The following is a 27856-nucleotide window of genomic DNA, read 5'->3' as shown; positions in this document are numbered from 1 at the left end:
TACAGAAAGACTCCATCCAAGTGACAAGAAGAGTCTCTTTCCGGTCCTTGACCTGTTTTGACTATGCAGTATTCTCAGGGTTGCTGTGCTTATGCAGAAGGACTGAATTCCTTTCTCAGCTCCTAGCTAATGAGGTAATCTGGGCAAGTCATTTCACTGGTGAATCAATGAAGTAAGGATACCAAGAGAGCTGAAATATCCAATACTACTTCATCCTCAGTATGTGACTGATGTGCTATTAATGGTGTCGACAAAATGTAAATGCTAAATGATTTAAAGTGATGGGATTCTTGTTTATTTGAAATGCTCAATAAACTCTAGCCTTTTTACTCAAACCCTATAACTATAGCAGAGAGTAGGACGCCTTGAAACAACTACAGAATCATAGAAATGTAGGCCTGGAAGGGACCTCAAAAAGTCCTCTAAGCCCATCACCTCATGCTGAGGCAGCATAAAGGATACCTAGATCTGACAAAAAGAAAAGGAGTACTTGTGGCACCTTAGAGACTAACAAATCTATTTGAGCATAAGCTTTCGTGAGCTACAGTTCACTTCATCGGATGCATTCAGTGGAAGCCTAACACGACTGCTACTCTGAAACTAGATCTGACAGTTATTTGTCTAACCTGTTCTTACAACCATCAAACCTCCCTAGGTAATCTGTTCCAGGGTGTAACTATCCTTATAGTTAGAAAGTTTTTTGTAATATCCAACCTAAATCTCCCTTGTGGCAAACTAAGCCAATTGCTTCTTGTCTTACCCTCAGACGACAAGCAGAACAATTGATCACCGTCCTCTTTATAATGATCTTTTACTTATTTGAAGACTTATGTCCCCTTATCAGGGGGTAACCGTGTTAGTCTGTATCCACAAAAACAACAGGGAGTCCAGTGGCACCTTAAAGACTAACAGATTTATCTGGGCATAAGCTTCCGTGGGTAAAAAACCCACTTCTTCAGATGCATGGAGAGAAAATTACAGAAGCAGGCGTTATTATACTGACACATGAAGAGAAGGGAGTTACCTCACAAGTGAAGAACCAGTGTTGACAGGGCCAATTTGATCAGGGTGGATGTAGTCCACTCCCAATAATTGATGAAGAGGTGTCAATTCCAGGAGAGGCAAAGCTGCTTTTGTAGTGAGCCAGCCACTCCTAGTCCCTATTCAAGCCCAAATTGATGGTGTTAAATTTGAAAATGAATTTTATTTCTGCGGTTTCTGTTTGAAGTCTGTTTTTGAGGTTTTTTTGTTCAAGTCTGGCTACTTTTAAATTTGTTATAGAATGTCCAGGAAGATTGAAGTGTTCTCCTACTGGCTTTTGTATGTTACCGTTCCTGATGTCCGATTTGTGTCCATTTATTCTTTTACATAGAGACTGTCCGGTTTGGCCAATGTACATGGCAGAGGGGCATTGCTGGCACATGATAGCATATATAACATTAGTAGATGTGCAGGTGAATGAGTTCCTGATGGTGTGGCTGATGTGGCTGGGTCCTCTGATGGTGTCACTAGAGTAGATATGGGGACAGAGTAGGCAATGAGGTTTGTAACAAGGATTGGTTCTTGGGTTAGTGTTTCTGTGGTGTGGTATGTAGTTGCTGGTGAGTATTTGCTTCAGGTTGTGGGGGCTGTCTGTAAGTGATGACTGGCCTGCCTCCCAAGGTCTGTGAGAGTGAGGGATAGTTTTCCAGGATAGGTTGTAGATTGCCGATGATGTGCTGGAGAGGTTTTAGCTGGGGGGCTGTATGTGATGGCCAGTGGTGTTCTGTTATTTTCTTTGTTGGGCCTGTCCCGTAGTAGGGCCTACTTTCCTTGTTGGGCCTGTCCTGTAGTAGGTCCTACTATAGGACAGGCCCAACAAGGAAAATAATAGCTCTTAACATGGCCGGGTTGCGGTTCCAAGGCCCCGTACCCCAGCCAGAGCTGGGTTGGGGTAAGAGCCATGCAGATAGCTGTTGGGAGCCATGAACCCTCCACCTGCCCTAGGCGGGGGACTCGCAGGGTGGGGACACGGACTGGGGGCTGATGTGCGCCCCCCTCCCATCCCAGGCAGGTGGAGGGTCTGTGGCTCATGGTCTGCTCCAGCTTCTGGCTTGGCCAAGGGCAGGTCCTCGGGCAGAAGGGGAGGGGTAGGGCATGGAGGGGGCAGAGCCTCTGGCCCCACATTTTTGGGAAGGCTCTGCTGGGGCTGACTCCAGCTGAGGCCTCACTATTGCAGAATACAGTGGAACAGTCACCACTCATGTCTTACATATGGCACTCCTGTTATATCCCACAGTGACATTTCCCTTTCTTGCCACTGCATCACAGTGTTGACTCATATACAATTTGTGGTCTTCTGTGTTAAGTAAAGATGGTCTGTGACACAAAGGCGTCAATGCAAAGAAATCCAAATGTCAGTGCTGGCACTATCAGTAAAATTTCCAAAAGCCAAGCCAAGCGAGTCAGGAGCCTGTGTGACTTTCAGTGAGATGTAGCCTCCTTAGTTACTTTTGAAAATTGGACTTAGGGATAGATGCCTAATTCCCAATATCTTTAAAAATCTGGCCCTCAGGCATATTTGAAAATACTACTGTATCACCTTAGCTTGTCCCCTCAAGCCTTCATATGGCAGAAGTATAAATTTAAGGAGCGATGTGACAGACCTCCAAGCACTGCATTACCTACGCTCAGAAGAAGACCAGTTTGAATGCTGCATTTCTTTGTTTTTACTAGATTTCATAAAAAAGAAAACCTTCTGGACTTAAACAATACGGTTTTGTGTTTGTGCGCTCATATATCACCAAGCTTGTCAAGGCTGCAACATAAATGGGACCAACTGGGAAAATTCCCATGAAGATAGCAAGCACGCCTAGAGTATCTAGGTCAGATCGTGCTGTAACAAAGCACACCGTGAAGGCCCCTTTATAAAGAAACTTGTTTAATTAAGATAACAGATGTTGTTATTATACAAGTCCTTGTGAGCGGCTGTTTAATTGGACACTTTCACATTCTTTGCCAGCAGTCCTGAACATCATTTACTTTTTATGATTTTTTCTCCCTTACAAATGAACCGAATAAACAATTCACACACTGTATGTTCATACAAAGGAGAGTATTCTAATGGTAAAGGAGCTTAACATGAGCCAGAATGGGAGGAGAGTAATCTTTTTTGGCATAAAAGGAAAGTTAGTTTTCTGTGCGTGTGTGTCTGGTAGCAGCGTCAGTTTAATATTCAGTGTCTTTCAGGAAAACATTAGGAACACCAGCCCCCCATTTGTGGATTTCAAATATTAATTATTTTAATAGAATATTAACTGGTTTGGAAACGCTCAAGCTCTGGTTTTGATATGAGCTGGCAAACTGGATAACTGACAATAGACCATGGGGCTCAATGTGTGATGGAAGGGGAAAAGGATGAATGACTGAATCGGAAGGCAAAACATAACATAGGGTCTCTTGTCATCTTTGCATATTGCACAGCTCTAAGTCTGAAAAGGGAAGACAAGATTTCTCACTTACCTACACCTGGAGAAAGAAAGCATGTCCAAATCCTAGCCTGCATAAGGGCCAAATGCGGTCATCTCCTTCATGGGGATGGAAGGTGTTAAATCACAACTGATTCACTATGGTTCTGCAGCGGGGGCGGGGGTGGGGACTACTAGCTGTGAGCTGCCATGAAAGCAGATCGAGTACACCCTTTGTGCTGTGGAGATTTGCTTTACAGTGCCTATCTTCAGAAGCAGTACACAGCAGGAGTTAGGGGGTGGAGAGCAGTGAGCGGATTCATCATTATGCAGTTCCATAGTGCTAAATTCTTTCAGATAGGGGGGTGTACAGGGCTCTCATGTGCCATTATTGTCCTTAGGCTACAGAAACATCAGTGGAATGGCTGCACAGCATCCCCACAACAAGCTCTGGGGCTTTTGGGAAGATTTCCTTCAAGTAAACCCTTCTTGGATTATCCCTACAAAGGCTATTTACTGGAGCTATGCAGAAATGTGTGGGGAGTAGCATTTGACATTTAGACAGTTACTAAAAATTCTTTTTTTTGTGTCTGGTCATGGAAAAGTAATAAGCTTTGATGTGTGTACAGAGAGACCGATATTTTAAAATGAATACCTACCACTTAAAACAGTGCCTTTCATCTGAAGACTGCCAGTGCTTTGCAAACATTCATTTAGTCCCATAAACCCCTGCCCCCATGTGAAATACATAAGTGTGATTATCCCCAATATATAAGGGTGTAAGTTGAGGGGGAAAGAGAGAGATGGTGACAGGCCATCCATGATGGAGCAGGAAAAGGAACGCATAACTTCTGGATGCAAGACCTATGTTCTAATCCTTGCCCAACCCTCCTCAACAGCGACATGATTTCCCATCAACAGCGAGGTACATGCTGGGGAATAAGATCAGTTCAGACAAATATTCTTTCCATATATTACAAACACACACAAATGCAAATAAAGAAAACCCAACTGTGAGGCTTCAGTGAGTTTGGTAATGCAGATTAATAAATCATATTGTACTAACTGCAATGCTCCTTTGGCTGAAGGTGCCAAACTTTATCCATTTAGCATATATGGTACTGCTTGCAAGCTCTTTGGCCTGTGCAACTTTATAATTTTTTGGACGATGGAGGATTATACTATAATGAAGGGGAATATATATTTACAAATATTTAAAAATATGCTTTCTGATTTAATTACATAGCTCAGGTGGATAGTTACCTAAATTATAGGATATTTCTTACTCAATTTGAAATATGGGCATGGTTGTGCCTGAACATCATAGCTTTAGTTGACAGCGCTCTATAGACCACCTGGATTTATCTGTAGTCTCCCAGGGCCTGATTCTCTCTCTCTTACACTGTAAACCAAGAGTAACCACTATAGTCACTGACTTTAGTGGAGTTACTTCTGATTTACACCCATGTATGCTAGAGCCAGAACAGGCATTCTATCTATAACAGAGTAAGTTCCCTGCAGGAACCATACTGTAATTATAAATAAAGGTAAATCTTCCTATAATAAGATCACCTGAAAAATAAAGGTTTTAAAACACAAATTTAGGTAACAAATCTATCTAACATTGTAACTGAATTATTATGAGAGGATTCAGAAACCCTGTAGGAACAAGTCTGTCATGACTACCCCAACCCTGTCTTCCTGTATGTTAGGGGGCTTATTCCTTCACCCACTTACTTCCCTGGTCCTTCTCGCATGAACAGAGAGCAACAATACCCAAAGACCAAAGGTGCAAACAATTTGATGTTTATTGGGGTGAACTTCCAGCAAGCATGATTCCAATTTCCTTCCTTAGTGTCCCCCTTCCCAGCTCTGACACCACAGAGCCTTACCTTTGTCCCTGTTCCCATTCCCCCCCTTAGCAAAACATGATTCCAATTCCCTACCCCCATTCCCTGTTCCCATTTCCCCACCCCACCCCCACAGTTCCTGATTGACTGCAGACTATATAGTAAAACTTGAGTTCTGCTTAGCTATACCTTAACCAATTATTTTCCTGAAATTTAACTAACCAATCCTAACATATTGTAACATGATTATGTAACCAATTATATCCCACCACCTTAATTAGTTTACACCCAGCAAAATTAATTATACAGCAGACAACAATCACAGAACCAGACAGAGAGTATGCAGACAAACAGTAGGGAAATGGGGACTACAGTGATAGAACAAACAGAAATGAGGATTTCACATCCCAGCTATTGATAAGTGAGTTCTTGCCAGACAGGATGCTCATCAAACTAAGTTTCCTTTTACATTTTCTAGGCACTTCCCTTTCTCTGGAGGCAATAGGCATTATCAGGACAGGATTGTATTCCTAACAGCCCAATAGCACCTTATTTCAATGTGACTAGTTTGGAATGTGAGGATGTGACCGTTTGCTTCCTAGCTTATGGCTGCCTCTGCTGCTTAGCCAAGGGCCTTAGCCTAAGAACAGGGCCTCAGACTGTCACAGTAAGAGAAGGACCTTACACCGGCAGACAGTGATTTTGATTCTTTCTTTATACCTCTATAACTAGCCAAGTGATAAGAATATACCTAAATTCTTAGAGTATAGGCCTTTACAGACAGGCCTGAATATCTATATCCTAACACTGTATATGGCATTTAATGCTAAGAAATGATTGTCACAAATAGGGAATATGGTGAAACATAAAATGCTTAATCAAAAACTTGCATGAAAGGTGCAAGAGTTTAAGAGAAGAGTTTTCCCTAAGAATATGAATCTCCTCTCATTTATACCAGCCTCCCACTGGGGTAACTATTCAGTCCAGTGAAGTTGTTCCTGATTTACACTGGTGTAACTGAGAGCAGTATCAGGCCCTGCGACTGAACATGGCTCAGTTTCCATAGTTACCACGATTCATTTAGCATTTTCTTCTGACCAAAGCTCTCATTAACTGTTCAATGTTTAGAGCCCCGGCTCTGTTTCCAAAAGGGTAGGGAAGGGAGAAGAAAGGTAGGGCCCACGTCTGCTCTCTCCCCCGCACGGTGTTGGGATCTGTCGATCTGGTTCAGACCCTGCTGCTAGTCTACTTGTACTTTTGAAAAACTATAGGGCCAAATTGCTTGGCAGAGCTCAGGAAGGTGGTGGTGCAAAAGTTTGCAACCTCCTCTTCCCGATCCACAGACCTATCTAGCATAAGGTAGAGCAGCAAGCCTACTCTACATTTTGCCAGGTGCGCAGAGTCTCAAGGGTCTACTCTGAGAACCACAAATTGCCAGAATCTAGGATGTCTGGCCATAACCCTTACGCCGAACGCTTGGAGGATGGGAGCTGCTGTGGTAGCACTGAATTACTAAGAGTTACCCCAGGTTAGGGAAATCCTCTACTGGGATGCTTCAGCCATATGTAATGTGGTTATGCACAAGGATTATGTTATGTGTTGCTCATAGAACATAATAGGCTCTGGGCTGTGAATAATGTGATTGGATGTTCATGTAGCACCACGAACGGGTAATGAACTCTGGATCCATAGCTATGTAGGAGCGGTCTTTATTTCCAGAGCTGATTTTGCAACATTTCTATATCTATGCTATAGCTATATATAATTTAGGTTCTGGAGCCAGGCTGCTAACATTACTTTGATGCAGTTATGCCTCCAAGGCAGGATTTCCATTATTATGGAGATGAACTGCCCTTAATGATTGCAATAATATAATTGTACCCCAGGGCAGAATTCCTAATAACACAATGGTAGAGCTCTCAAACACCACTCAGAGATACCTCCAGGGCAGGTTGTTCATTAAGGCACAGAACACAGTAGTTCTGCCTCCAGAGAAGAATACAAAACCTAAAGCAATAAAGCTCTCTTTTTCAAGATAGGCTGTGCCTTCTGGGCAAACACTAAGCATCACATTTAGTTCTTCCTCCTGGACAGCAGTAGCCCCCAGAACAGGATTCCTAGCAGCACATGATGCATGTTATTTCTGCCTCTGGACGTTATTCCCTAATATTACACTCTGTCTACAAAGTCACAAGAGCCCCAAGGTAGGAACTTGAACAATTGCCATGATATGGCAGAATTCAAAGCATCCCAGGGAACTGGCACATTAACATTGTTTTTAATTCCTCTTGGAATTGGAAGGACTATCCACACTAATGAACCTCCACAGCATCAGAGCTGAGGTTCAGCTAGGAGAAGTATCCAGAAGTTCAGATGCTCGTCCAAAGTTCACAAATCTTCAGTGTTGACTAGGCTGGAAATTTTGTGGGAACAGCTTTTCTCACACGCTACCCAAAACTTCTGCTTCCAGCCCAGATGAAAATATCTCAGCAGCAGCTATTCTTTATGCTCTTTTTTCCATAGATTTCAATATATTTAAGACCAGAAAGGACCGTCATGATCAACTACTTTGACCTGCATAACACAAGTCAGAGAATTTCACCCAATGAGTCCTGCATCAAGTCCAATAAATTGTGGTTGAACAGGAACATATCTTTGAGAAAGACATCCATCCCTGATTTAAAGGCTCCAGTTGATGGAAGATTTACCACAAGCCTTTGGACCTTTAGTATTTTCAGTTTCAGTCTGAACCCAGGACTCACTCCTGCTCTGGCCCCTTTGGGCCTGATAAGACAGCTGCAGTCACATAAAGGGATTTACAATGCCCTGGTTCCTGCCAAAGGATTCTCTTGGCACAGGCACTGCAGGAGATATCCATAAGACTGTGCTATGACGATCCCCTTGCAAACCCTGGCATAGGGATGAGCTGAGGCAGGATGGGCATGGCAGGGCTGTACAGATTCTGAGCACTGCTGCTGCTGAGAGGGCAGCCAGGGTGGCTGCTGTAACTTAGGCCCCTAACGCTGTCTAAATTACATAGGGGGGAAGAGGTGATCTAGCAACTGGATTGTGAAGATGCAAAGATGGCTTAAAGCCACTTTAGCCTCCCCCTCCTCTGGGGCTGTGAGTTCTGTGCTGAGTCTCTTAGAGGCAAAGCAAACAATCTCACCCTTGGTGTGCTCTGTTATCAAATATGACCATAAGGCTTCTGTATTAAATTGCCTATTTTGATCTGTATCTAAAATGCAGTCTGTGTGCTTGACTTCTAAGATGGAATGTTAGACTAAGCTGGGGATAGGCAGTTTCAACACCCTCCCGCAAGGGGGAGACAGCAATCAGGCCTCTGATTATAACCCATTGAGAATGAATGGGTTTAATTTCCCAAACAATGGAGCAGAAGCCAGTGCAGGGACATTCTCCTGGATAGGCCCTGCTGAAAGATCCAAAGTCAGAAGTCAAATTTCCCCTGAGCCAATGGCTCATCAAGCTGACAGGGTTAAGGCACATCAGTTTCACAGCCAATAGCACACAAGGGAGTGATGTGGCCAGCACCTCATCCAACTGTCTTTGACTGCCGTAACCTGATGCATAAGGTACCCACTTTGCAGCTGGGTGAACTGGAGGTGGCCTTTCAGTGTGAGATCCAGCTGACTGGAAAAACCCAGGTTGAAACACCAGAAGATGCCACATCTTGGCTTGTAAGCAGAAAAACTATTGACCAATATGGTAAGTGGGCTCTGAACACTACACAGAAAGGGGATGGAGCTTTCTTGAACCAGTCAAAGAGAGACACACTGGAGGATGTGACCTTTGCTAGAAGAATGAAAGCTGGATTGTCTCTGTTCCTGTACCTTATAGAGAAAGCCTATCTAACATAGCTTGAGGGGAAGCATAAGGTTAGATAAGACTAAATACCCATGCAGACTGTTGGTTGTTTTAAGATCTATTTTTCTCTGACATACTGTTCCAGCTGCTAAATAAGAGTACTTTGTGTGAAGAAGGCTGTTGTTCAATATCACTGGCCATGGGTTCCTCAAGGGAGGATCAAGCAGATGTCCACAAATCTATTTGGACCTGCAGAGTGATAAATGGTTAGTATATATGGGGTAGTGAACTCAGGACCTGGTCTAAAGGCTTGTCTACATGGCTAGTATGTCAAAGCATACTCAGGTTTCAGAGTGGTAGCCGTGTTAGTCTGAATCAGCAAAAAGAACGAGGAGTACTTGTGGCACCTTAGAGACTAACAGTAGGAAGATATAGTATGTATGGCAACACCCATTTTTTCATGTTCTCTGTGTGTGTATATATCTGTATCTATATCTTCCTACTGTAGTTTCCACTGCATGCATCCAATGAAGTGGGTTTTAGCCCAAGAAAGCTTATGCTCAAATACATTTGTTAATCTCTGAGGTGCCACAAGTACTCCTCATTCTTAAAGCATACTACAGAACTGTTAGTGCAGTAGCAGGGTCCATGTGGTCAGTTAGCATGCAGCAGGATAGTGCACTGTAGATTCACACCCTGGCTTGCTGCACACTAACTCACTGTGTAGAGAACTGCATATTTCCACCCCAAAGCAAGTAATTGCAAGACTCGAGATCTGATCTGCATGCATTCAGAAACACCAGGAAGGGAATAGGACCACGGCCCATGGTATGGAAAAATGAAAAGTGGGTGCAGGGGAAAAAACCCTCTCAACATTTTCATAGAATCCTAGAATATCAGGGTTGGAAGGGACCTCAGGAGGTCATCTAGTCCAACCCCCCTGCTCAAAGCAGGACCAATCCCCAATTTTTGCCCCAGATCCCTAATGGCCTAAATGGCCCCTTTGAGGATTAAACTCACAACCCTGGGTTTAGCAGGCCAATGCTCAAACCACTGAGCTATCCCTCCCCCCAAAAGTTTTTAAGTGACTTTAAAAAGTTTGAGTTTGAATTTCATTCTAACAATAAATGAAATATTGCAGAGGAGAGACTTTTTTATATTTCCAAGCAGCCAGCATCCCCAATGGTACCCAGTTTTACATCTGGACAGGTAGGCTATCATGTATTTGTAATAATAAATACAGTATGGGAAACTTAGAAGGAAAAATGGCTTATTAAGGCATTAGGGCTGGGAGAAATAATTGGAAGAACAGTAATTCTATTTGGGTCCATATGAAAGAATGTAGTGATATCATGCTTCAGATCTTGCATTAGTCATCATTATCTTCTTTGCTATTTTTTCGACAATTGCATCTGGCTCTCTCTGGTGAATATGAGTTAGTTACATGGAACAGATGTGATACTGTGATTTGCTAAGGCTTTTACGAATGAGTAGTTAATATACTATAGTTAATGTGTCCTGCTGAACTATTCATGTATTTGATTATTTTTTTCCCATTAGAAGCCAAAATGATCTCACCTTCATGAAATATTTTGGTGAGCCACCCTTGCTTAAATTCACATGGTATCTATTACCTTCCAACTCCAACTGTTCTGTATCTAAACTTTTTCTAATAGTAACTATAGGAGTTAAAGTATAGTTTTCATGTTTTAGTTCATATTTTCTTCTGGGAGGAAAGGTTAAAGTCCAAAGAATTGTGTTTGGTCAGCATTGTATCACAGTGAGAGTACATATTTAGATGAGAAATATATATTCGTATATTTTCCCTTCTAGATAGTAGCCCTTTGTCCAAATAAACCAACCCTCAGTCACCCCACCATCAGCACACATGAGAAAATGTGCACAGGTGATGCTTATACAAACTTCAGATACAGAGTTTGGCTAGTGCAGAATGCAAGGAGAACAGTGAGCTTACAATTCTGAGACAGTAAAGGCTTAATTGTTCAACATTTTCTATTCTCTTTAAAGTCTTTTGTCTGAAGAACAAAATATCTCCATTTTAAAACCCAATACATTGTAAGTCCTAAACACTTTTTTATAACTTTAATCTAGACTTGCCTCAGATTCTAGTTGGTGGAGGTAGCTCTATACTTTATCCACAGGATAAGACTGAATGAAATTCTGCTGGGCTCATCCAGGAACAACTTGCACTTACTTCAATGGGTTAAATGTGCAGTCTAGCCCACTTTAAAGAGGGAGTGGGGCAAAATGACTGGTCTATTGAAAATGGCATCTTGAGAGTTCAAAGCAAACAGCACATAATGCAATAGTTTAATAAATAAATGTCAGATATTGCAACGCAATGAACACCCTTGTTTTATTGCAAGGCAATGAGCACCCTTGTTTTAGCATCTGGCCATAAATGAGTTAATGAGCACCCTTGTTTTAGCATCTGGCCATAAATGAGCTAAATTTTGACATACCATTCTAATGTTTGCAATGAGAATGGGTTTATTACAGGTAAGCAGTTCAGATAAAACAACGCATGAGGCTAGACTTTCAGGTGAACCAAACCTGAGCCAGTCTAAGCTGTGAAAAAGGTTGCTACATATTTTAAAAGTAGTACTTGGGCACTTCTGCATTTGCTGATTTCGTCCATGCCTAACTGAAGGATGAAGGATAAAGTCATCCTTGTGGGCAGGTGAAAAGCCAACAGTACCAGAAGTCTTGAATGTAAGTATATTTTCATTGACAATATTTTAATAAACACATAGAATTATGTGCATTAATTTTAAGAGCTATAAAATTCAGCTATCTGCTAGCAGTACAGGAATCTGCTCATTGAGCGAATGCCACCAAAATTGGCATGTAACACTATCTCATAAATTCCTTGAGACAAATTTTCAAAGAATGGTTTCAATTTTTTTCCTGTGCATAATTGCAAGCACAATTGTTGCACAAATTGGGTAGATAAAGCCATCAGATATAAAAACATTCAGTACCAACACCTGACTGCATGTGCGAAATGTGCATGTGCAAATTTAGAGGCCATGTTGAGGCCAGTTGCAAATATCATCCTTGGTATAAAATAAATGTGACTTGGCCACTCAGAAAGTACTGTCTCCAAGTCAGACATCACAATTGCCAAACTAGTTACTTACCCCAAATAATTGCTGTTTGCTGGGAGACTGAATAATTTACAAGGGGATAATAATTTGCAGTTGAGAGTTTCAGGGAGAGGATCTTCTGGGAAATCTTTTTGAAGAACCATGGCTATTTGGAGCAATCCAAAGGCAAAATATTTGCTCTTTAGACTATATCTTTAGTGGATAAGCTTCTTGGCAGGGCTTTTTTTTTTTTTTTTTAAACTCTATACAGAGCTTGGGATGAACACAAGAAGAGCAGCTCTCCCACCCCAAATACCACAGATTGAACACTAGGGGTATGTCTACACTACGAAATTAGGTCGAATTTATAGAAGTCGGTTTTTTAGAAATCGTTTTTATATATTTGAGTGTGTATGTCCCCACAGAAAATGCTCTAAGTGCATTAAGTGCATTAACTCGGAGGAGTGCTTCCACAGTACCGAGGCAATCGTCGACTTCCAGAGCGTTGCACTGTGGGTAGCTATCCCACAGTTCCTGCAGTCTCCAGAAATGAGATTCAAAAGTTTGCGGTTCTTTTCCTGTCTACCTGGCCAGTGTATCTGAGTTGAGAGTGCTGTCCAGAGCAGTCACAATGGAGCACTCTGGGATAGCTCCCGGAGGCCAATACCATCAAATTGTGTCCACAGTACCCCAAATTTGACCCGGCAAGGCCGATTTAAGTGCTAATCCTCTTGTCAGGGGTGGAGTAAGGAAATCGATTTTAAGAGCCCTTTAAGTCAAAAAAAAAGGGCTTCATCATGTGGACGGGTGCACGTTTACATCGATTTAACACTGCTAAATTCGACCTAAAGTCCTAGTGTAGACCAGGGCTAGGTGTTTTTACATTTATTTGCAATTCATTTCCAGGAAGCTACTAATGACCATTTTAGCTTTCATTGCTGAAAGCCCTTGGGTTGGAGCAAGCTAACAAAAGTAATGGTTACTTTAAGAGTTTACCTCTCGTTTTCTCTTAGGATCTCTTTTCCTTTCTTCCAAGTATAAGTAGGTCTGGGGGAAGCTTTTGGCTTACACTCTATGATTACTTCACCGCCCACTTTAACAAGAGTTAATCTTTTCAAGAGGGTTTTGGAAAAGTCTGGACCCAAAGCTGAAAAAGAAAAGTAGAAGCAGCTTAGAATTCACTCTGGAAAGAACCAGTCGGGTTTCGTTTAACATTAGAATATTCTGGTGTAGCCTCTCACCAATTTAACATTTGTAACTTCCGTAATTATCAACATCAGGAGCTACACATGCAGATTGCTTAGGAAAATAGATACTTTTGTGCTTAAAAGCTTAATTTATTTAGAAAAATATATTTAATAGCAAAACTTATTGGTAATGAAACCTAAAGATCATGGACCAAATACTCAGCTAGTGTAAATCAGTGTAGCCCTAATAAAGTCAATGGAACCTTGCTGATTTACACCAGCTAGGAATCAGGCTCCATTTATATAGTGCAATTTGGAGAAGCTCACATCAGAAATACTTATATGTGCAGTGGGTGTCAATCTTCCATGTACATAATATAACAGTGTGTGGTGATGATGAAACTATGCTAAGATGCCTAACAGTACACAGGAGATTACAGATCTCTTCCCCAGTACTGTGTGTGCATAACACAATAGTATGCAGGGAGGTGACTGTTGCCATAATTATGGAATGGAACACATAATATAGGACAATAAATGCTGTGGTTTGAAGAGGGGTTGAGTGACTCAGGGAATTTAGTGGGACATTTATGTTAGGTTCTCAGCTTTTTTTTTTTTACATAAATGTTTCTTGTTGTAACACTTTTTATTGTAGATACCGTGATCAGCATTAAACTGTCAGCATTTGTAAACAATTACTCCAGAGCGGCTTCTGAGATAGCACAATTTACTTTATACTTAAAAGAATGCCAAATAAAAGTGATATCTCAGTTTCCATCATGTTGGAGCTCTTGGCAGATGTTGACATGCTAATAGTATAATTTAAAGAGTCAGAAAAAGTAACATTTATATTCAAATAAGGTGCATAGTTTTGTATAGATACAAGAATCGATTCTCCTTTTACACTAAATAAGCTAGAAGTACTATGAAGTCAGAGGAATTACATTTGTATAAAGCCAATTTTAGGTCAGAATAAGCCCCATAGTATATAAATATGTTCATTGTGTTCAGAATCAAACTTAACACCCATAGTGACAGTTAAAGGGTTTGATAAATATTTTTCAGCTGACCAAATACATCTTTGTCAACCTGTCTCAAACCCAAAATGAAGCTTTTTGATTGAACTTGGTGCTCCCACTTTCCCCCTCCCCCTTGATCTGTAAGCCTTCTAGGCTTTGGGGAACAAAAATCTTGTTACACAGCAACATTTACTTCAGGCCTCCTTAAATACATCTGCACATTTTACCGATGCACCCAATTGCATGAACAATCACCTACACCGGCATATACAAACTGAAGTGTCTGGAAATTTGGAAGATGCAAGGAAGCCTGCTGAAAGTTTGGTCCATTTCAGTAGAAATTCAAGTTTTATTTAAAAAAAAGTTTTATAATTCAAACCACAGGCGTGGAAAAACCAAACCAAACAAAAAACACATTTTGTAGGTGTCCCCTGAAGACTTCATTCACATATCCACAGACCACCTGGAACAATGATCTATTCTCTCCATGCTCACTGTATAGCCTGTCAGCTGGGCCTAACATGGAAGGTTTCTGCAGTATAATGGAAAGTACTAGGACTTAATACAGAGTGCCAAGCCCAGAGTTTGTGATTTGAATTATCTTTAAGCATACAGTAAATTTTGTTTGCTAAAATGTCTTCAACAAACTTCCAGAATTAAACTGAATTATGGAGTACATACTGTATTGACCATAATTAACATGTATGCACAAATCCAAGTTTAAAAAATAGTCAGCCCTATAAATGTGACACTTACAAAATGGGACAAATTAGAAAAGACCTCATCTCCCCCACAACTGATAACATACTAAATTTGCTACTTTTGTAACTACAAAAAAGTTATTTTTACATCTTACATGTCTTACTGTATTAGCTAAGATACGATGCAGTATACTAATTCAATATGATTATTTTACATGTGTACTAATCACATTAGAGCTCATTTCACAGTACATTTCATACAGTTATACTTTTGAATACAATGCTTTGGCACCATGTTTGGCTTTTAAGAGTTATGACATTCATTTTGCATTCTATTTTCAAATCTATTGCTGTTGTTCCAATGCATGATGGTCCTCACAACTCCCTTCTCGGATGCAGGTTTTTTGTTTGCTTGTTTGTTTTGGCAAATAATTCCTGCTTGATAATATATCGAACGTGGCCGCCAGAATGCTTTGTGGCAAAAATTAAAAACTTTTTCATGTTATGGCATATAATTCTAGAAGTGAGCCCAAAGATTTGGCTTGGCTCTCCAGTTTTATGTCACTCCGCTACTTCAGGAGAGTTTTAATTCACTGTTTGTAGATCAAGTAGATGTTACACATAATGACTAAAATAATGGCTGTAGTTTGGGGAGGCACGGGAGAGGGGAGGTATTGCCCCCTCCATCCCTGAAACTGCAAGCCTCAGGTAGGCACGGAATTCTCCCCCCCATGCATAGCCCCATTGTCTGGAATGGAGCTGCCCCCCCCCAAATATAGAAGTCGAACTAGGCCTATGTCTACAATGCTCCTGAAGCAATAGGGTGGCACAAAACTGGATAGTGGAACCCAGGAGAAATTCAGTTTTCTTGAAAAAAGAAAAGGAGTACTTGTGGCACCTTAGAGACTAACCAATTTATTTGAGCATAAGCTTTCGTGAACTACAGCTCACTTCTCTGCCACTCAATTTTCTGCCATCCACTCTGCCTCCAGTGCAAAAAGAATATAGGATAAGGAATAACTTCATGCTGATTAGGGGATGGACTATATGGCCTAAGACAACTCTTCTATCTCCAATTTCTGTAAATCAGTGAGTCAACTAACATCTGAGCTGTCTTGCCTTTTATGTGTGATCATAGATGGATCGTTTCATTTTGGCATAGAGAAAAGTACAATACGTTATATAGGAGACGATCAAAGAACCAGAAAAACAACACTGGTGCCAAAAAACCTTTCAAAATAGAAGACACACAGTAAGGACCTCTACATATTAATATACTATATATATCAGAGTTGGTCACATTGCTCTTTGAGAACAATATTAATTACCGATTTTAAAATGAAATGTGCCACTTTTTTTCTATTGAAAAATAATTTGGAAATCAATCTTTGGGTAGATCAGTTACTTATAAATGTTTACTGAACAGTTTAGACAACTAATGTTCAGAATATGGGTTGCTTGCAAAGTATTTGCATTGACCATTCACTTTTGTTACTCGCATACATGTGTTCTATGTATAGTAGCCTGAGACACACAGTACTAGCATTTTTGCTCCCGGATGGTATGAGATGGCTGTAACTTTCTAAACTGGAAAATAATGAACACCACATTCATTGCAGAATCATCATTCTTGTCATTTTGTGTAGGGGGGGGGAAGGCGGGGAGAGAGAGACAACCACACAGAAACTACTATGATTTACATATAAGATACCGAATACTGAGCAACAGCCTAATTATTTGTGAAGAGATAATATAACCCTAGGAATCACAGAAAATTGAACTCAGGTCTTGGAGTTACCAATATATTTGTAAAGTAGGTTTTTCAGTATTCTACTAGTCCTTCTATTTCAAGCATTTATCTGGAACAAAGAACTGGTCTGAATATAGAAGGAGGATCAGTTCCTTAACAGCACAGAGTCATTGCAACCTTAATGTGAACAAAGCAAATCTAGAATTAACCATATCTTTCTCTCAATCTGCAGGTTTTTAAGGATAACTCTTTAAGATCTTTGCTAGTTATGCATGAGCAGCTCTCTTAGACTTGTTCTACATTTGAGCTTGATGAAGATGTAAAACACTGTATGTAAAGACCCCGGGCACTCCTTGCTTACCCATTACATTTGCACAGGCCCTGATGAAATGGGGTATAATGCAGAATAGGACTGCTATCAGACAGGCAGAGTGTCATACCAGCACAGGGATTTATTGAAGAGGCAGACAGAATAGAGAAACAGGGATTTTGTTTGCTGCTTTAAGAGATGCTGACCTTGAAGAGCTGGATTTTCTTAGAAGTGAAGCATCAGGGTAAAAGCTATCTAAAATCCATCCCTGTTTCCTGTGTGGATATGGGAAGCTATTGCTCTGGCCCATTTCCTCATGTTTCCTGTGTCGATATGGGAAGCCACTGCACTATACTCTTTCCTCTCTGGGGGCTATTGTTAGGATCACCCACCAACTCCACAATATACTGGCCTAGACCCTCGGCTGCAGCCAAACACTGGAAAAGTAAAAGTGACTTTCAGCCACGTTTTTGTACTCCTGATCTTAGGGCTGTTGTGAATTTGTCCAGTCCACAGGAATGAGAGAGCAGTCTCAGGGCTACTCTAAATGACTTCAGCTGTCAACAGCTCCAAGAGGCCATTCTACCATCCAGAGATTATTGGGGCACAGGTAAGCCCTAGATATGCCCCCTATACCAAGTGCAGCCTGCATGCAGGGAAGAATCTGGGTCTTTATCTTATGCTAGTTTCTGCCTACCTTACATGGCTCATTTTATAATAGTTCTGAAGAGACTGGAAAAGCATCAGTAGGTTTATCTGGATTTCTTTTATACAGTAGGCAACATGCCCAATAAATCTTATCACTGTGAAGCCTAATTGTTGAACATGATTGTACTTTCCTCGAGCAGCAAACTTCCAGATGAAAATGTTTTTTTCTATGTAGGCATCTCTCAGGTTGATAAAAGGATGACCTACATTGAAATGTGATGTGCAGAACATACCTCATGCCTTGTTCTTAAGGACAAAGCAAATCAAACAACGGTACTGAACATTCTCTTTGAAAACTCCTAAGACTAGATTGTTTAATCAGAAACTCTAGTTTCCCCTTGGAAATGCTGCATGTAATCTGACCTCTTTACTGGTTCCCTCTTTTCTCTCTGATGGAAAGAACTTTCCCAGCATTGTAAGAGAGCAAATTAGCTACTCACAAGCTTATGCTGAAGGAAGGAAGGAAGGAAGGGCAGCTTTCTAATTCAGTGCAGAACTAGGAGTCTGGAGACATGAGTTCTATCCCTGACTCTGACATACACCTCCTGGAAGTCCCTTTAGATGTGATTCTGATCTCCCACCAGTTTTATGCTGCCAATGAATACTATGGGGCTACTCCTGATTATCAACAGGATAAGTGAGAGGAGAATCAGAATTAGTCTCTCTGTGCTCCAGCTTCCCCCTCTGCAGATAAGATAAGGAGACAAGATTTCTAGTTCAAAGTGATGGTCTGAGGCTCAGTCCATGGATCCTTGTAAAACTGACTGGTTGGCTCCTCATTATTTGAAACTCTTTTTATCGCATGGTATGAAGGGATAGCCAAAACCCCTGGTTAAATGGAATTGTATAATATGCAAGACCAACAACCAGCTGGTCTCTATTCTGGACTTGCTCTAGCGTTACACAAAATGACCCTGATTTTCCTCTTGCTTACATCAGTTTTACCAGGTGTAACTCCACTTCAGTGAGTTACTCTTAATGTACTCCAGTGCAATAGAGGCCAATATATCAGGCCCAATGGGTTTACTTACTGAATGGACCTCAGAGTGCATAACACTTTTTATGTGTGGATTGACAATCATTTGGCAAATGAGCTGCTCAGTGCGTACTCATAGCAGACTGTCGCAAAACAAAAATGCATACAGTGGAACCCTCTTGTGGTGTAGTCATAGAACAATTTGACTGTAAGCAGATATACAGGAAGAAGTGCAGTTTTACTATTGCAATACATTGACACAATTTATAGCTGTCATTATGCTCACTGAAATGGATATATAACATGGGCATGACCCACTGAAGTCAGTCTGTCTCGTTCTGTCTGAGGATTTTATACGGCTTTCCACGTAAAATCAGTAGCAATAATGAAGTCCCTACTGGATGTTATGGAGTCTCTGGCACTTCCCTTTTTGTGGTGTCAAAGCTCTGTGTAAGGTAGAGGTGTTTTAGGGATTTAGGGGTTGAAAAGGGTGTCAGCGTTGTGAGTGTCATTCTTAGGGTGAAAAGGCTATTCAAAGAGGAAAGTTTTGCAAAGTTTCCTAAAGAGGATTAAATTCAGACTCTGTATTCAATAGACAGACTTATTGAGTTCAACATGGATCAGTTCCCAACTGCACTATCACTGGTTCCCACTGTCTTATTAAAAGGCTGATATAGGGGCTTCTAAACACCAAGAGGTGGGTAGTAGGCCACCAATTTTCCATGCTCCTGTATTAACAACAAGATGGAGTGATGTGAGGAATTCTTTGTTCCGTGTATAACCATCTGCCTCAATAATTGTTATTACACTTGTTTCCTTGGTGCCAGAGGTATACTGATGTACTCTTGGCTGAGACATTTAAGCTTAGCAACATTGGTATAGGTAACAAGAGATTTTCGGTTTTTAGGAAAGGAAACTCACCAATTACACTCAACTCCGCACTGGTGAAAATGACTCCATGTCTGTTTTCTGCTACACACTGATACATGCCTGCATCTGACAGATTCACATTTGTTATTGTAAGTGCTCCATGTTCTATCTGAATTCTGTCCTGTAGAACAACAAAATAAATAAGGAAACCCCACCTTAGAATTTATGTTACAGCAGCTGTGTCATCTCTTATATCACAGGGGACAAGAAAAAAATAGTAATATGAACAATTTACATGCTACAATCTATTTGTCTGTCAACTAAATTTATATCAGGTTAGACTTTAAATGGAAAAACCAATACCGTAGTTGGTAAATGCAATTTAAATGGGAGGACTCTCCCTTGAGTTCTCATTGATTTAATACCTAAACCATTCAGATTAATATCCCCTTCAAAGAGATAAACTTGAATCTAAAAATGCACTTCTGTTTTAAGGTAGTGTATCATGGTCAAATACATTCTTGAGAACATTTAAAACAGTTGAGTTATTAGCCTGTAGCCCTCTGAAGGTTAATAGGAATAGTAATCATCTTAGGTAGTGCAGAGAGAAACATTTAAAATCAGCTGCAGTTTACTGGAAAAAAATGTAGATGTTAATAATTTAATGATCCTTTACTTTATTTCTGCCACTAACGTGATTTAAGAACAAGACCATCTGCTAGTGACCAGCATGAAGTAAAATTAGCATGTGGAACAAAAGACCATGGTATCATTTGTCAGCCTAAGGATATGGCACTCATATTATCAGTTTTAATAAGTACAGCAAAATGTTCCCTCCCCCCTGGGAGTTCTGCCATTTTTAAAAAATAAGTAATATAAAGAGCTATTGGCTTTCTACTTGGCTGCAGGGTGGCAATTTAATGTTTGTGCAATCTTTATTAGGACTTGATCAAATCTAGGCAGCCATGTCCTTTCACATTAAGTGGAGGGAGAAAAATGCAGGCTACCCTGATAACCCTTTAGTAATTTGCTTTAGTTTTGCTGTATAATTGAGACAATAATGGGACTCAAAGTTGCCCTCTAGTGAGAGAAGGAGGGGGCGGTGGGAGAGTGAGCTTTATCCCCCACTTCTGTGGATTGCTAATCTGTAGGCAGTTCTTCATGGCACTGCTAATGGCAGGTCAAGTCTCTGGTCGCCTATACAGGAACAACTCTAAACAAGAGAAATTGGATTATTGTTTAGAGACTGGAGGAAATGCCAAAGTTTCATTAACATTTGAAGTTCAGCTGAAAACTATCAAATGAAAATCATTTTATGTCCTAAAACCCCATGGTACCTGATTTTACTGGGGCCTCTCAACCATCAGATTAGTATTATGAATTACTTGTTCCACAGAGCTATAAACAGTTGAAAAAGTATAATTGCTTCATATACCCTATTTTCCCTAATATAAATCTCTTCTGAACCTGTCCTGAAGCCTTCCCCATCATCCTACAGAAAGTAAGGGACTATTTTTCTTCAATACAGGAACTCAATGTCATATAATGGCATTGACCCATGAAGGTAGAAAATATGCTCTAGCTTGAATTTTAAGGCTCAGTCACTGTTTGCACTTCTATTTCAAAGGCAGTGAACTATGCAGACATGAGAAAGCTGCCAAATCAGCAGAATCCTTGTAGAACATTCTGCAAAAGGCCACCTCGTTCAAAGAACAAAGGCATTAGACTTCAGCAATATTCTTACCTGAGGCATCAATGGCTCACCATCCTTTAGCCAGCTGTATGAAGGCTTTGGTCTCCCATTTGCTTTACACTCCCAAAAGATGCTTTCTTCTATAGCTTTGTGAGCATCACTTATTTTCTGAATCCAGTTAGGTGGTGCTGCAGTGCAGAAAGTAATGAATAAAACCACGTTTGTAAACAAGAGTCTATTTTCTAGATGCCAGCAAACCCCCCAAATAGCTTTCCTCAAAGAATCACATATTTAATACCATTGGATTCGCTTTGGGGATTTTTTCCCTAGGGGTCCAATTCTGCTCCTTTTGAAATTAATGGGAACAGGATCAGGACCTCGTTTCCCAACTTTTATTTTTAATATAAGTATTAAATAAAAAAAAATTGCATCTTCAGAAATGAAGTACTTCAGCACATGAGAAGTGCCATTGAAATAAATGGGACTGCTGGCATGCCTGAAGTTAGTGCTTTCCTGATGTTTTCACAAACTGGGCCTAAGTGGCTTGCTGGGTCACAGCTCTCGATCAAAACCCTTTAAGCTTTGGGAGCGTTAGGAGCCATATTCAAGCACTATTCAGATCTAAGTTCAGATCCTAACACCACATCTTGGCCCGTTGCTAGTTTAGGGACAGATCCTGCAAAACCCGAGCTACTCGTGAATAAAGGATACATGTGTAGAAAAAAGCATCTCATGTCAATAAGAGTTCAGAGGATTGGTACTTAATACAGTAGCATTTAAAGTACTGACTTCACATACTTAATCTTCTAAATAGATCTCTGTGAAAACTGGCATTTGTTGTTTGCAGGTGTCTGAAAACCTTTTTCTAGTTTTGTGTTAGGTAGGTTTTCACACCCTTATATTATCCATATTCAAAACTGAGAGCAAATTTCTGCTGTAACTCTCAAGTTTTCCTTGAAACCTTGAAAAACCACTGAGTTTATGTTATCTCCACAAAACCACATTGACATAGGTTTGTCTCTAGTCCACTGCATAAAACCCCAGTGAACGTTTCAAAAAACTCAGTCTGAGCTTCAGGACTGTACTAAAATCAGATGTGTTTCAGGTTTTTCTTAAAGGTAGATTTGCCCTACTTTAAAATAACAAACACAACCTGAAAGAATTTAAAAAAATATTACCAGCAGAGGTCTCCAAGAACCTGAATAATATTTTTTGATACTTTCCCTCAATAATCAGATAAAACAATTAGGATTTCTCAAACAAAAGACAACAGCTTTATAAATCCCGTTTAGCCTGAGATGAGGGAACAGAGAAAGGTTTGACAGAATAGATGAAAAAAACAAACGATAGCAAACACCAAATGTTAAATTGAATGGAAACTTGACATCACTACACTTTAAATACTGCTGTGTCCGTCTTTTTATGTTCCTGCTGATAGACGCAGGAAACCTCAAAGAGCTGGGATGCTTTTTTAATGTTCTGCCTGGGGAATTTGTCTCAAATGATGTTGCTGTTCATAACAGATATGCACCTAATTCCACATGTGCCACATTGAATATTTCCCCTCCCACTGTGTCTATAAACAACAAATCAAAGGGAAAAAAACATAGAAATTTGCATAGAATTTTAAATACACCACAGAAATACTCAGTGGGGATTACAAAAGCAGAAAGGCAAACTTAATACGGTGAAACAATGTTAATGTAGAACTTAAACAGATCTCACAACCAAAAATGGAGAGGTGGACGAGGCTTACCCCTTCCTACCTTTCCTACTGTTATACTTTAGGCTTGTTCATTACATGCATCCCAAGAGTCATAAAAAGGGGAGGTCGTGAAACATAGCAAGATGGGTGGCAACTGCTAGCACTGTATTGAATAAGACATGAAGTAATGAGTTCCGGCACACATTCCTTCTCTCAGTGCAACAGGTTCCAAGATTTAATGCTATTTGCAAGTTACAGCTGACTGCACAATTTGTCTACATGGCTACTATTACTATTAGCATCTAACGCATAACTTTGAAGAAAGCCTTAGGATACCCTTTGTTATGAAAGGACTCTATAAAACCTCCTTTTTGTTTTGTTCATTTCCCATTTCCCAAAAAAAATTCCCAAATTGCTCTTTTAAAAAAAATAGACAAAATAATCAAATGAAGAAAATCTACATAATCTGTACACTGTGTTCTGTGGCATAGTTATATTGGAATGTCATATATAAATTGTCTCAGGTGAAATTATAAGAACTCAAATTCTATAATAGGTGAGATTTTAGATCTTTCTTTTTCCTTTTGTGGCTATCAATCTTACATTCCTTGCATAAGCAAAGATTTCACCCATGCAAATGGCAGCTTTTTGCCTGTCCAATCCTGGACTGAAGGACTGAGCCAGTGTTTATGAACTGGAAGGAGCAATCAGATCCCTACTTTTAGAACATTCCAGTCTTTATTTTATTCGGGTTACAAAATCTTAAATCCTAATGCAAATAACTGCATCGAGACTCAAACTTCTGATCCTGGAAATGATCCAAACAGCTACAGAAGCTATTCATTTCAATCTCTTGTGCAGCACCCGTGAGCCACAGACTTGAATGATAACCCAGTGTTCATCCATTCTAGTTATGTGAACTGGTTAAACTTTTTAACGTAATGCTATTTATGATGCAGACAGCTATCGTGAAAGCTTAGTAGCTCAATAATAAATCTCAGTGACAACAGCAGGGCCCATTGTTTCACAGGAATGCAGTTCTGTGGTTCTCTTTGGGAGACATTTTTAATTAGGTCAAACTCTCCATTGAACCACTTGTTCTAGAGAATACAAGACATTCTCCTAATTTAGTCTTATGTAAAACACCAGGGCTGGTTCATGAAGTAGGTGTGTTTGAGCCATCAGCACCAGCTACCATAATATAATGAAATTTTGACATCCTCCCATTGGGGATCATACAAAGAAGCAGTAAAGTGAGACAAAGCTTCAAGCAGGCTAATTTTTTTTTTAAAAAAGAATAAGGGTGTAAGGCCAGGTGTGCATTACAAACTTTTAATGTCATAGCTATGTAGGTCTGGGGTGTGATGAGGTGTGATTTGTGACTGACATGGGGCTGTGCTGGCAACAGCTGCTAGTTTAAAGGCAGCTATATTGAAAAAGCTGCTTCTTTGTTGGTAGAGCTTCTTCCAGACCCCTGAAAACTCCGGAAGGGAAAAGCTAGGTCATTAGACATCATAAAAGCAGCATGGAAGCTAATTTAAGAATAATATTAACATCACAAGAAATTGGCATATGTCACATCTATGAGAGAAAGGAAAAAAAGGCAAGAAAAAATACAAAAACGGTTGAATGGATACGAGTATTCTTTAAAGAAAAGAAATCCATCTCAAGTGATGGAATCAGGGCCTGGAGCTCAGTCTCTGGCAGGTACAATGTAAAGTAGAGAGTAAGGGACACATTTCCAAAGCCCTGCTTACCTTTTACCACATTCAAAGGTTTAAAGGTTTAGTTTAGGACATTTCGAGAGCTAAGTGAGTAGCTATACTCAGATTAGGGCTGCCAACTTGGTAATATTTAAAAACCAGACACTCCAGCAGCTGTGCTGGAACCTCCCTTGTCCCGCCTCTTCCTCCCAAGGCCCCACCCTTGCCCCACCTCTTCTCCCAAGGCCCCACTTCTATCCATGCATCTTCCCCCATCCTTCCCCACACTTGCTGCTTTTCCCCGCCCAGGTCAGGAGGGACTCGCCTGCTTTGCCGGGGTTGGGAGCTACAGCTGCCTGACGCAGGTAGGAGGGGGTCCTAGGTGACTAGGGGCTGGCGTGGGTGATGACCCAGCGCCACCCTGCCTCCCCCACCCACGGTAACTGGACTCTGGGTGTTCTGGCAGTAGAGCTGACCGGACACTGTCAGGTCCCCTTTTTGACCAGACTTTCCAGTCAAAAGCCAGGTACCTGGTCACCTTAACCCAAATAATATAGTCTGGCACTTATATGTCTAAATAGCCTAAGCTGAGTTTGCAATTATTGCACAAATTGCAAGTGCCAAAAAGGAGACCCAGCTAAGGCTGGACCTGCACTAAAAGGGTTAAAAGCAAGTTTGAAGATGAAATAGACAAAACTAGCAAAGATGTGTCTGGAGCAAAAGAGCGACTAATACACATATTGTTAGATTCACAATTGCTATATATAGACTTCAGTGGAGCTAAGCCAATTTATAGCAGCAGAGGACCTGGCCCAGGCTGTGTAATTCATCATGAACAGCAGATACTCTACTGAAGGGCTAGAAGACTGCCTATTGTTGTATCTATTCTTTATGAAGACGCTGAAAGTGAACCTGGGAATCAGAGCAGAGAGCCGAACACTACTACTAACTAAAACAGTTGAAAAAAATAATTAACAATAAAGCATTTTTTTGTTCTGAAGCACTACACAGTGAATGATGTTTGCCCCCTATGAGGGACAATTAAGCACACCTGTTATATGGGACAAAGAAGAACGTAGTCTCACTAATTTATACATCCCTAATCTGTTAGAATTCTTAGTGGCCATGTGAAGGCAGATGACAAGCTGTTTCCTTTTCTCTACCCTCAATAAAAAACAAATGATAATCCACTTATCTAACAAAGCTGTCTAACAAAACTTCAGCAGGTTCATTGGCTTGAATGCGGTATCCTCATCACCTACCCTTCAGCTGTTTGTGTCTGGAGAAAGTAACCCATTCTGGAAAGGGATTGTCTTTTCTCTGTTTGTACAGCATCAGCACAATCCTGACTGGGGCCTTTTGGTCAATACTATAATATCACAGAAGTAGAAGTAGCAGTTCGCCGCTCCAGGCCAATGGGGGCTGCGGGAAGCGGCGCGGGCCGAGGGATGTGCTGGCCGCTGCTTCCCTCCGCTGGCAGGAGACGCTCTCCCACTAGCATAGCTACAGTTGCTCATTGGGGATGGTTTAATTATGTTGATGGGAGAGCTCTCTCCTCTCGGCATAAGTGGCCAAAATGGAGATCTTACAGCAGTGCAGCGGCATAAGTACAGCAATGCCGGTGTGAGGTCTGTACTGTAGGCATAGCTTAACACTCCCTTTGTCTGTCATGCACATTCAGGCCCCCAGACTTGCAAGCATTTACTTAAATTAACTTAATTTTATTCACATTGAAGCTAATAGGCCTACACATGTGCTTAAGTTAAGGATATGCATAAGGGTTTGCAGGATCATGGCTTTCATTTGTAAGTTCTCTGAGAAAGGGGCAGTCTATAAAGAACAGTTTCTTACCCTACAATAACTGTGGTTATTCATCATGTCATCAGTGTAGATTCCATTATAGGACTGCATGTACCTTATGCTCACAAAATTGGAGTCTTTCTACCATCAGGGTCACATATATGCCCAAGCCTCCCAGTGCTCCCATATGAGGGCATAAAGGATGGTGCAGGGCCCTCAGATCCCTCACAATCCAAAGACCATGTCACTGAGAACACTGAAAAGTGGGGATGGAGGATGATCATGGAATCTGCATTGACAACAATCTCTGTAACCCAAGCACCCCCCAGTGGCCAGAGGTCACTCTACAGCACCCTGCCTCAACTACCTACTCTCTTCAGGATCCTTTAAAAAACTCAGTTTAAAGGTAGTTCCAACAATCCCTTCCTAAGATCCTATTTATTGAGTTCTTAGGCACGTACGGGCCCTCTGGGCCTCAAACCCAGTTCAGTATCAAAATAACGCTTTCAAACATAGAACACAAACTCACACACAGTCTTCATCCCACATTCAGTTGGGCACAAACCCAGCTCCCTGCGGGACTGCCTTTCTGCTTCTCCCGCAGCATCTCCTGCCTAGAAATTGTCCTCCTTCACAGGTCTTCCCAGCTGGGCCTTTGGAGTCTCTCCCCAGCTTGGACAGGGTCTCTCTCAGGCTTCTTTGCCTCAAGAGCTTTCTGCACTCTTTCCTGCTTCTTGAGCTTTCCCCTGCTGACTCAGAGACTTTCTGTTCCCTGCAGTGTGTACAAATATAGCCAGAGTTTCCTGGGGCTCCCACCTTCACTGCAACCTCCTGCTCCTTTTTGTACTTGAATTACCTGATTCCTCTCAGGTGGAGATCATCCTGTAATGGAGGTTGGCTTATCCCCAGCCTCTCCAGCCCATGAGGCAAGCCACCCTGTTTCAATCTCAAAGAACCACAGTTACAGTAGGGCAGAGGTGGGCAAACTACGGCCCGCGGGTCACAAGAGGCTTGTGGGACCCTCCTGCCCGGTCCCTGAGTTCCTGGCCTGGGAGGCTAGCCCCCGGCCCCTCCCATGCTGTCCCCTCTTCCCCCGCAGCCTCAGCTCACTGCGCTGCCAGCGCAATGCTCCGGGTGGTGGGGCTCTGAAATGCCTAACTCACTTTTGAAAATGATTTAGGCTCTTAAGTCACTTTTGGGTAAATT

The 27856-nt window shown here is 41.1% G+C and overlaps 1 protein-coding gene across 7 annotated transcripts in view; it reads right to left on the bottom strand.

Moving 5' to 3' along the window:
* Positions 1 to 27856, bottom strand: part of CNTN4 (contactin 4) — a 632588-nt gene that overhangs the window by 94776 nt on the left and 509956 nt on the right. For all 7 annotated transcript variants that reach the window (XM_043551001.1, XM_043550999.1, XM_043550998.1 and 4 more), the window contains 3 exons: positions 21494 to 21630; positions 19801 to 19930; positions 13225 to 13375 (listed from right to left, as the gene is read on the bottom strand). In XM_043551001.1, the coding sequence (XP_043406936.1) occupies positions 13225 to 13375; positions 19801 to 19930; positions 21494 to 21630 (418 nt within the window). The remainder of the gene's footprint in view (positions 1 to 13224; positions 13376 to 19800; positions 19931 to 21493; positions 21631 to 27856) is intronic.

This window comes from Chelonia mydas, chromosome 7 (genome assembly GCF_015237465.2).
Source record: "Chelonia mydas isolate rCheMyd1 chromosome 7, rCheMyd1.pri.v2, whole genome shotgun sequence".
Taxonomy (NCBI): domain Eukaryota; kingdom Metazoa; phylum Chordata; order Testudines; family Cheloniidae; genus Chelonia; species Chelonia mydas.
This window is presented reverse-complemented; position numbering and strand designations above follow the sequence as displayed.